The sequence below is a fragment of the Alosa alosa genome, chromosome 23 (genome assembly GCF_017589495.1).
Source record: "Alosa alosa isolate M-15738 ecotype Scorff River chromosome 23, AALO_Geno_1.1, whole genome shotgun sequence".
Lineage (NCBI taxonomy): Eukaryota > Metazoa > Chordata > Actinopteri > Clupeiformes > Clupeidae > Alosa > Alosa alosa.
This window is the reverse complement of record NC_063211.1, coordinates 27064543-27076372: the sequence shown is the minus strand read 5'-3', so window position 1 is coordinate 27076372 and position 11830 is coordinate 27064543. Positions and strand designations below refer to the sequence as shown.

At 42.2% G+C, this 11830-nt stretch overlaps 1 protein-coding gene across 1 annotated transcript in view; it reads left to right on the top strand.

The window, feature by feature from the left end:
• Positions 1 to 300: 300 nt before the first annotated feature.
• Positions 301 to 11830, top strand: part of LOC125288300 (protein diaphanous homolog 3-like) — a gene marked incomplete in the record, with an annotated part of 178881 nt that continues 167351 nt past the window's right edge. The window contains 3 exon segments of the mRNA XM_048234536.1: positions 301 to 335; positions 2306 to 2380; positions 7078 to 7183. Coding sequence (XP_048090493.1) covers positions 301 to 335; positions 2306 to 2380; positions 7078 to 7183 — 216 coding nt within the window.

Here is an 11830-nt window from a genome sequence, read left to right as displayed (position 1 = left end):
GTGGACATTTGTCCTTGAGGACATTAATGTAGCAAGTGGTTTAGATGTGGAAATGATTAGTTATTTTGCATTTTCTCTCATTCTCAAATGTCATGGATCACCTCTTTACCCTATTAATTTGTTATTTATTTAGCCTTTTTAGTTATAATATGCAGGTCACGCATTTTGAAACTCACAGAGCATGCAGTCTAACTGAGGACATATGGTCAGAAAAGTGAAGCCATGGAGAGAAAGTCAGAGAAGGATCAATCTCATTTTGAGCTCATAACTGAGTGATGGAGGCCATTTTGAGGCGATGTGATGAGTTTCAGGCTGGAGTGCTCAGGAACGGGAAAGTGAGGGTCTTAAAGATTCACAGAGAGCCCAGACTGGCCGCATATGAATGATCCACATTACCGCCAAAACACATCACTCTCCCACTCTCCTATGAAACTACTCAACAGCCCCCTTCATGATATTCAGTACATGAAATGATTTCTCCTTCACAATATCCATAATACATAGTCAATGCTGTCTATTTATATTTATTATCCATGCTGAAGTCTAAACACTCATACACAGTGCTCACTTTGCATTCACAGTGCATACACATACATGTGAGCCATCAATATTTTAGTCTCCAGACATAGCTTGAGCATGCACACTGGTAAGCACACTGCCTAATGCAAACTGCACCTGTGGCACGTGGACCTAGATCAGTTTCAGTTCATTTCTCTTGAGAAGAATCCTCTGCTCTCCCCTCCTCTTTTTTGTTTTGAATAGGCCTACAGTAGCTCATGCTTAAATGACACTTTTCCCTCTTTTATCCCTCTATGCCTTGCCTCCCTCGCATGACCGCAGCTGGTCCACAGAGTGCCATCTTTGACTGCTGGTCAATTCACGCTGGCAATTCCACCTCTGAATGACTCGTACACTTCTTGACACTCAGCTCCTGAAAATTGGTTATTGATGATTTCAGCACTTCCACATACGGAGAGCCATTTTATCAAGCCTTGTGAACAGGACGTTTGATTTCTACAACCTCACACTTACACTCACACTTACACTCACACATACTCGCACACACACACACACACACACACACACACACACACACACACACACACACACACACACACACACACACACACGCTTATTCATGTGTTGGAGTGCACACATGCACTCACACTTACATGATAAGTGGTGTGACTAGTGATTCCACAGTGAAATGGGAGCATGGATTGTTATCTTGAAGTAGCTGAAACAAATCATGTTCTGTGAATTCCGACTGGCACACTCCATCTTTGCACCTTAGTACTTAGTACTAAACTTTGACAAGATAAGTGTGTGCTTTTTTTGTGATTGTTTAAAGACTGCTTTTGTGCATGGTTTTGTGTGTGTGTGTGTGTGTGTGTGTGTGTGTGTGTGTGTGGGTGGTGTATGACAGGTATTGTATCTATGTTTTAGTTTGTGTGCTGTTGTTTGAGTGTCTGCACAAAGACTCACTGATTGCATCCGATTGGAGGCTTTGAGTTATGCTCTCTGAGTGTGTCTGCTTGTTTGCCTTCTCTTCCTTCTACTTAACCAGCACCATTTTACAACTATTCATACACACATCACACACAAGAAGCCAAGAATGAAGAGATTTGTAATGTGTGTGTGTGTGTGTGTGTGTGTGTGTGTGAGAGAGAGAGAGAGATTCATTCTGTTAATTGTGTTTATGAGGAATGTCCCAGACCAGTTAATCAGAGGCTCAATGGACACCCTCTCACCCCTCGTTACCAAGCCTGTTAAGTTCACATTAAGCCATTCTCCCGCAAACAATGGAGCCAAATCAATGGAGATGAGAGGGGTGCGATTGCGTCGGAGAGGATTAAAAGCAGCATCTTTGCTCTATTAGTTCGCCTTGAGCTCATGGCTCCTGGGAGACAGCTGCAGAGGCCGATGGGAAGCAGGAGTGATCTGCTGCTGTTTAATAGTGACACACCAGCCTGGGTCTGATGAATGCCCTCGACTCTCGTCTGCTCTGGCGTTTTAATAGGAGAAAGATGCCTGCAATATGATCCTTTTTAAATGTTATAGATAGCGAGTGAAACTGACAAAAGACGGGCTTTTTTTAAATAGTTTCCAATTGTTGGGCTTATTCATACTTGTTGCAAGCTCAACAGCTTTGATCAGGTTTTTGTTGATTTTTCTTTTCATAGAGATTTTTACACATTAGTACATAAGGTCCCCATGAATAAGTTCAAGTTGAATTTATGGACAGCGAAAGGCATGTTCACGCTGATATTTCCCATGGTTCACTCTGACTGTCTGTTCTCCACAGCTGGGTGCAGAGCTTTGGACATGAAGGACTTGGGTTGCTCCTGGACACGCTGGAAAAGCTCCTCTTCAAGAAACAGTAAGAGGAAAACTACATTACCCAACATACACCGCATACAATTCTCTGTCTATCTAACCTCTCTCGTTCCTGTCAAGACCACATTACTTTTATTAATTTAACAGATGCTTTTATCCGAAGTGATTTACAAAATAACATTTAAGCTACATTGCAAAGAAGGCCTTAGGTAACAATATATTCTACTACAATAAATAAATAAACTATGTTAAAACTTCTGCACTGTCATCCTCTGGTAGTAGCCAGAGGATGACAGTGCAGAAGTTTTAACATAGTCCTAGTCAAAGTGTAGTCAAAGGAGATAGTGGTTGAAGAAGAAGGAATTAGGAGGGATGAGAAGGATGTGCATGGTAAGTGCATGTTAGGTGTGTTGGGTTGTTAGATGTATTAGGAGAGGAGCTACTCTTGGAATTGGGGTTTAGGAGTTGAGTCTTCAAGAGCCTCTTGAAGATAGAGAGGGAAGCCCCAGCTTTGGTAGCACTTGGTAGGTCATTCCACGAACTACAAAAGAAAATAGTCTGGTTTGCCGTGTCTGTAGGATCCTTGGAAGACCATATCGGCTGAGGAGGAACATAAGCCTTTACGAGAGCATTTAAGTAAGTGGGAGCAGAACCAGCAATCACTTCGTAGGCAAGCATCAATGACTCAATGGAGCTCAATGGACCGCAACGGTGCACTTTTCAGTTGACTTAAAACCAGATGTGCCGTTGCGTTTCGGACCATCTGTAGCAGTTTCAACACACAGGCGGTGAAAGGCCCTTGAGAAAGCGTTACCGTAATTCTGTTGGTGCAGGCAGTTGGCATACCTTTTCTCCTCATGCATGCAATCCACATTACTTAGACCATACTTTTGTCATATGTCTTCTAAATTCAATTAAATTGCAACAACAACAAATTGACATGCTTGCTTCCTTTCTTTGTTTTATTGTTTTAGCCAAGAGAAAGTGGATCGGAAGAGTCAACACAAAGTCATCCAATGCCTCAGAGCCTTCATGAATAACAAGGTGATCCACATATACCTACACACACGTAATTACATACCCATATCTCAATTAAATTCTATTTGTGATTTTTTTGAAATTGTGTACTTTCATTAAGATGAGATGACCAATGTCAGCATCCTCTTTCTATACATAGATGATCACTCGTGCGCTACACACCCCACCCACAGAAAAAAACAACAAAAAAAAACCAACACACACTCCCCAGGAGCCAAAGCTTCATGGTTATGTTGAGAGTCGATAAGAGCCCAGTGGAATGAGATGGAGAGTCTAAGTGTGTGTGTGTGTGTGCGTGCCTGCGTCTGTGAACTCGCCAGGATTCCCATGATCTGGGCTCCTGAGCGCCTGTGCGGTGCCTCTAATGATTTGGCCTCCGTCGGAGGAGCTCTCTCGGAAGCACGGGGCCTTGTCTTGATCCAGCGCTCCCTCCTGTGATGCACTAAAACCAGCCACGGGTCCAGAGAAACCCCCCTGAGGACCATGGAGAAACATCAGTAGCTCCATAACAGCTCTCACGCTGCGCTGGACCCTCACTAGCACTCCTGTTTGAAGTTTAGCACTCACCAGATGCTACAGTATTTTGTGTCTTGACACTTCCTAAACTACAGGTTCACCTCAGGCATTCAAAGATTATTTATTTAGTTAGTAAGTGAATAAGTAAGGGGTGGGGGGAGGGGCAGATAGATAGATAGATGGATAGATAGATGGATGGATAGATAGATGGATAGATAGATGGATAGATAGTACTGTATAATAATTGCAAGAGTATTTAATTTTAGGTGTCTGGCAATCATTTACTCTGCTTTCCACCAGAGGTGTCATATCAACTGCAGCTTGATGTAGGCCTCTGATTATGAGCTCTCCACAGACGCTAGCGGTACTGTGGCGTGCACGTTTTTATTGATCTGATTGATTTTCCTCTGAGGGCCTTGCCATTATTAAGTTGTGTAGTGACAGTCTGATTGTTGGATGTGTCAGTCCTTCAGCGAGTGTAAAGGAAACACGTGTTGTAAATCAGCCGCGTCTGTAGGCATGCGCAACTGATTTTTGAGCTTTCCGAAATGTTCTGAGGCTCTGTCAGTTTCAATATGGCCGCAGTTTCTCTACCATCCACTTGTTTACAGAGATCATCTCAGTTGGCCCAAAACAGAAAAAAAGACAAGAGAGAAGAGAAATGTCTTATCATTTGTTAATTAAGTATGTTTTGTTTTTTTATTTGTTTTTCATCTTTTTTTTTCATCCTTGTTTTTATTCTCACTTGCTGTTAAGTGTGGATGGGCAGCTTTTGTTTTTTATACTCAATTTCAGTGATATTTAAACAAGCAAGATTAAATACACAGACAATAAGGGACCTACAGTTGTCAGATGCTACCTTTAATGTCATACTCATAAATGTATTTCTGACAACCGCACTCTTGCCCTATACAATATTATATGTTTTACAATGATGTTGTGTAGTTACCTCAATGATGGTGGTTGTGTGTGTTTGTGTGCACGGGCACAGTCTCAGACAGGGTGTTCTATTTCTGGTGTGTGCACACAGCACTTCTCTCTCGTGTGGCTCTAGGCCTTCAGGCTAATCCTGCCTTTTACCTGGATGTCACCTCGTTCTCTGTCACCTCAAGTGTTCGCTTTATTCCCTCTCTCTCTCTATTTGACTATTTCCATACTCAATTCAGATTTTTTTTTCCCGTTTACACTCTCACACACATCCCCTTGTGGTAAAAGTAGTGTCCTTGGTTCAATCACTTAGAGAAATGTCATTGCACCTCACCTCCAAAAACTCTTAACCACACGCTCTTCATTATCAAGTGGGTGTTTTCAAACTGCCTCTGTGAGGGGGACCACTGACAAAACTGACTACGTTCAACAGGCCTAATGGATTAACATCATATTAGCGCACGGAGACAATAGGTATTAAGTGTTGTCTTATTCTATGTTTTCTCTGTGTGTGTGTGTGTGTGTGTGTGTGTGTGTGTGTGTGTGTGTGTAGTATGGCCTGGAGAGAAAAGGGGAGGAGAGCAATGGATCCGGCCATGGGGAGGAGAAGAGTCTGTCATCTGTAGTAGGAGGCGTGCAATGGACACACACCTTTTATTTATTTATATTATATATATTAGCCTGTCTCAGTGACCAAATGATGGCAAACATTTTTCTTCAACTGTGGGTCTGATATAATTAGCTGTTTCTATCTTGAAAAATGCACTAGGACCATCTGCATAGTAGGAGAGGAGGGTTCTTGAGACTCCTCTTTAAATTTTTAATAAGCCACTCAAAATGCACTTTTTCCAGTTAAGAACCATTGCAAAACTGAAAGATCTTGAAACTCTTATACACATATCTAACTAGACACATGCAGGCCTGACCCACTCCACTCTCAACAGACTTCAGCTAGTTCATGCAGCCTAGATTATTAACTCCTAAGAACACATCAAAGGACCTTCAGATGTTCTTCTTCAAAAGTGGTTTGGCACCTAGTTATAGGTGACCTTTCTAGCACTCCAAGATCACTTAGGGTTTCCCCAAAACACTTTTTAAGACTGTTAGAGCCTTCTCTGTTGTTAGTCATGTGTTTTTCCCTGTTTTTTTTTTTATCTTTTTATTTTATTTTGACCAGGCAATTATTTATTTAAAAGTACCATTTCCTGCACTTTGGTTCTCTCACTGTCCTATTCAACTTTCATACTGGCTTTTATCCATTGTCATGCTCATTAGAATTACAACCACTATACTGTAATCAAAGCCATTACTATCATCATCATCGTCATTATCATCATCACTACTAACAACACAATCATCACGATCACCGTTATAATTATCATTATCAGCATTACCATCATGATCCTGGTAGATACTGTCAATTACTCTACCCATCCATGTGCAACTGTATCGCCATCAAATATGTCACACAGCAACTACACACACATACAGAAACACTCTGCTGCTGTTCAGTATGCAGCTCAAGCTCCACCACAAACAAACGCTGAGGCCATTTTCATAACAGTTCATTTTTTTCCTCCTGCTTTGATTTGGTTTTAACTTTATGCTGCGGCGAGTTTTAGCTGGGGAGCCAAGGCACAATTGCTTATTGATCAGACCAGATCACTCATTCTGTTCCCTTAAAATATTTTGCCTGCGTCAAGGAACTCCTCACCCTAGCCTTTCACTTTGCAATCACACACACACACACACACACACACACACACACACACACACACACACACACATACTCACACCTCTGTCTTTCATAGAATAACAAAAAAGTGAAATATTCCTCTTTCGGTACTCTTTTAATCCATGTTTTTGGTTTTATAGTTCTGTCTCTGAAACTCTGACTTAGAGAGCTATGAGAAAATAATGGAATTAGGATAATAGCATTTCATTTACTACAAATATGGCAAATAGTTTTCTATTGGAATTGCAGTGGGTTAATACAGGCGCCAATGGTAGTTTGTTATAAGTAATGTTAATTGTACACTAATTTCATCTGTTATTCAATGTAAAATCGAATGTTACGGAAAGGGATATGATTATTATTGTTGTTATAGTAGTAGTAGTAGTAGTAGTAGTTGTATATTGGAATACGTAATGACACTCTCATGTCAATTTCCATTTATGCCTGTGGCTGTTAGCGAAAAACTGAAGAATGTGATCTATTAGATGTGATCTCACATGTATGCATATCTTCCGCCCCTACAGTCTGGAGAAAGTTCTGGAAGCCATCACCAGTGAGGGTGAGCGCCGGGATCTTAGCCGCTTCACCCCCATAGTGTTGGGCCTGAAAGACCGGTCTGTGCCACTGCAGGTGAGGCCTTTTCCCACAACCATCTGCAAGTGTGTGTGTGTGTGTGTGTGTGTGTGTGTGTGTGTGTGTGTGTGTGTGTGTGTGTTTTAAGGTTACTGTGTTCTACTGAAATGCCACCCCTACAAATAAAGCGAACAAGGCCATGTCTGCACCCTCTAGTGAGACTGAGCCCTCTGTCAGTCATGGCTGCTGTTTCCCGCAGCTCTTTCTCCTGAAGAGCAGAGAACAGAGCGGGCAGAACTCAGCTGAGGAGCGGAGCTGTCCAAGCACAGCCAACAAGAGTGTAAAAACTCTCCTCCGTAGATGCTCACTACAGACGGACCACAGAGTTGACCTGGCTCGGTTAATTGCTGTGTGTAGAGCAACACACACTTAGAGCAGCAGTAGCAAAAAAGACTTTTCTTGAATAACATGACTTTGTTATAAAGAGATGTGTTGCTGTATGGCCCTGGTGCCTGAAGCTGCCACCATCTCAAAGTGAAAATGAGGTGATGTTACGGAGTGAAATACTGCGCACCCTGGTCCTTGTCACAATACTTACCACAGCAAAGCTAGTTTGGGAAGGGGTGTCAACATGGTCTGTGAGAGAAACGTTTTGGCCATGTGTTTGTGTAATGGAGTGTGTTGGACTGTCTGGCTTCATCAAGGACCTGACTGCTTTATTTGTGTCCCTCTGAGTGTTGCTGTGAGTTCAATGTGTCATATTCCTCTTGTGTGTGTGTGTGTGTGTGTGTGTGTATGTGTGTGTGTGTGTGTGTCAGTGTTGTGGTGGCATGGGCTATAGTGGTCCCACTCCTCTATTGTCTTTTCCTGATAAAAGCCAAACGTTGCTCACTTTTTAATTGGTAGCAGAGGGAGGTGAAGAGAAAGCCATGAAGCTGAGCCTGTAATTTAAAACCACAAATGCCATCTGTGTTTTTGTGTGTATGTGTTTTAGAGAGACACAATGTGTGTGTCTGTGTGTGTGTGTGTGTGTGTGTGTCTGTTTGTTTGTGTGGTGTAGTTGGGAAATTGTGCTTGCCAGCATGTCCCTCTTCAGTGGTGTGGGAATTCCAGTAATAATCACATTAGTGTGAATATGTCCTTACTTCTGTAAGCTGTGTATAAGAGTGGTCATTTGAGATTAGACTCCACTAAAAGACAGACACAAAGACTTCTGGTATCATTGCAACTCACATTGTGTTTCCTCTTATGGAAGTCATTTGGGTCTTTGTATTTGGGTTTGTTTCAGTAGAACTGTGTTTCTTTGGATCCATTGGGCTGTACTGCTCACATTTGTGGATCTGGGTGTGCATTTGTGGTAGCCAGTGCTAAGTCCTTTTTTTTCTTCCCCGTTCCTGTGTGTATGTCCATGTGTGGGTGTGGCTGTGTGTATGGGAAGGATACCCCACAAATATCTCCCTCTGTGGAGGATAAACAGCTATTTTTCTTTGTTTACCTTCCTCCCACATATACACTTTTACACACTCACTCAGGTACTTACACACATAAATATATGCATTTGCATGCTTTCAGACCCACTAATGTCTTTATAGACATGCACAGATGAAACGGCACATTTTCTTACTCACACACGTGTACACACTGCTTAATGGCCTGGCCCTGCTCTATCTTCTTGTCCAGCTGTTGGTTGGGAGTTGGGATGAGAGCCAGTACCCAGTGACTGCGGCACTGACCACAGCACTAATATTTGCATTTGGTGTGTGTTTGTGTGTGCGTGCTTCTGTGTGTTTACTGTGTGTGTGTGTGTGTGTGTGTGTGTGTGTTTAACTCCCGTCAGACGTATCCCCAACCCAAATAATTTATTTTGCTCCTTTGCATACTTTAATATCACAGTAATTTGGTTGTTGTTTCTCTGACCATCAGCTTAACCCCCTCTTGAGTTAATGTTCTTTATACTGAGCAACTTTAACAAGAAAGTCACGTTTGATTTATCTGTAGACGTCCAGTTCCTTGACTTCCCATGTCCTGCCACTACTGTGCTGTTAAACCTTGGTGAAATGTATTTTTGAGTATTTAAATATTTAATTTATTTTATTATTATTATTATTATTATTACTATTATGTTTAATACATGCATTTAACACCCTGTTTTATCCTTAAATTAATTGTGAAAACAGAAATTGACCTAGTATTCCCTCACAGAGTCCTGGTCGTCCTTGTTTCATAAAGTCAGGTGAAGTGTTGGCCAGTCTGCACTATTATGTAGACCTCTATAGCATGAGTGCAAACAACAAGCAGCCTTAGCTCTCTTCAGTTAGTCTTTATTTGGACCGTTCCCACTGGGCCCTTTTCCCCTGTAAGAGTCCTTATTTTAGTCTGTGCAGTGCAAGTCCTTTGTAGAGTTGTGAGACAGTCATGTAATTAGTCACTTCCCAAGGCATTTGTAGGCAGTAGGTGTGATTTCAGCAACTGAAAGTGGCAGAGGCGTCAGAAATGGGAATCTTCATGTGTTCAATCTTCGCAGATGGGCTTATTAAAGATTTTTGCGAGTTTTGATTTGTTGAATCAAGCCAGTTACTGGAGTGTGGTGTTGTCTTTGTGTAGTCTACCTCTCTCTCTTCTCTTTCTCTCTCTCTCTCTCTCCCCTCCCTCCCTTTGTATGTGTATGTGTGTCTGCATGCGTCTCCAAAGGCTTAGGCCCTGTTGCTCTGCCATTCTCAAGGCCTCATTGAAGGTCATGAATCATTTATAGTGGCTGGATGGTGCTACGGAACAGGTTTGCCAGCAATTTGGTGTTAAAGCTCCCCCGAGCCACACACACAAACTGTACTACCACAAACATACAACAACCTTGTAGCTTGAGACAGAGGTGGTGGGATTTGTCAAAGACCATTTGGATCCATTAGTTGGCCCATTATGCTTTATGCAGTGTACTTTGGAGTTGTGCTAATATTTTATTGATGCCATGGGCTGCACAGTACTAATAGACAAGCCCGACCCCTTTTAACCCCATGCAGCATTTAATGGCGGCATAGTCACTACTCTTATTTTTACAATACATAAGGCAACATCACGGCCTACACTCAGGGTCCCTCGCTACTGTTGATTTGTATTTCCTTCTCTCCTCTTCTCCTTTCCTCTCCCCTCCCGTACTCTCCTCATCTCCTCCTACTTTCCTCGCCTCCTTTCCTCTCATCTCCTACCTCTCATCTATGCATCCCAGTTTAACTTTCCCTATTCTACATTTCTCGCTTACCCACACACACATTTCTGCCTGTTTTACTCTTATATCTGCCTCACACACACACATATACTTCCCACTATGAATGTAGACACAGATGGATGTTTATTTTGTGTCTGTTGGAAACTCAGCTTCAATACACAGGAGAAGCATGTCTTTTCCGCTGTGTGTGTGTGTGTATGTGTTTGTATTTGTATACTGTGTGTTTGTATGTGTGTTTATTCATGCATGTTTTGTTAACATGACTATAGGTATTTTCCCTGTGCTCTCTGTAGCTCTTTGTTCTTTTTGCTTTTGACTTGAGACGTGTTTCCTTTTCTCCCTCTTCCTCATTCTTTTTGTTCGTACTTTAACTCCCATCAGCAAACACCACGTGTGTGTGTGTGTGTGTGTGGTATAGTGTACTTGTGTCAAATGTTGTGAATGTTTGTGTTTGTCTAGAATGTTATGTGTACATGTATGGCACACTATGATTAAATGATAGTTGCAGAATGTGTATTTTTGTCTTCGGAGGGCAGTAAACTTGTTGTCCCCATCTGCACTTATGATTTTGAAATGCTAAATATGTACCTCCCCATGCTTTTCACATGGACATTCAAGTGCTCTTTGTGTATGCATGTGTGTATGTTGGATGAATGGTGCTATTTGAGATTGCTACATTTCTACAAATCTATGCATGTCCCCTTTGTCCTCACCTGTGGCACAGCGGAAATGTATTTTCCCCCCCCCCCCAACACACACACACCCCCACAGCAGGAGAGACACGATTACGCTGTAATGTAATACAGATGTGGTTAGCTAATCTCAAATGTGTTGATTTTGCTATGTGTGCACTTGTGCACACACACACACACACACACACACACACACATGCAAGTGCACAAAATCTGCACGCAATCAAGTACACGGCACACTGTTTAGCGATTCGTTGCTGATGTGATTCACTACTCCAGATAATTGGCAATCTTGCTGCAGCCTAACGTTGTGTGTGTGTGGCGATAATCGCTCATTTCCGCATCAACACACACACACTAAGGCGTGAACCCACCCCAAAAAAAAGCCCCGGCTCCGGCACGCACCACTAATCACACACACACACACACACACACACACACACACACACACACACACACACACACACACACACACACACACAAACACACACACTTATAGACAGATATTTTGCCTATGCACACACAACCTTCTCATTCTAAAACAAGGACAGAGCCTCCACACCAGTGCACAGCTTACTGAGATCAGTGATCAGTCATTGACCTTTGTCTGTCTCCATGTTGGTCTATAAAACATAGAGGAGAGGAATTTATGTTTTCCATCTTGTTATTCCCAGACTTTGTTATTTGTTATATTTTGAACCATGTTCAATATATAACACAAAAACGAAGTAAAGAATCCCGTTCCGTCACCCGTCACACACACACACACACACACACACACACACACAC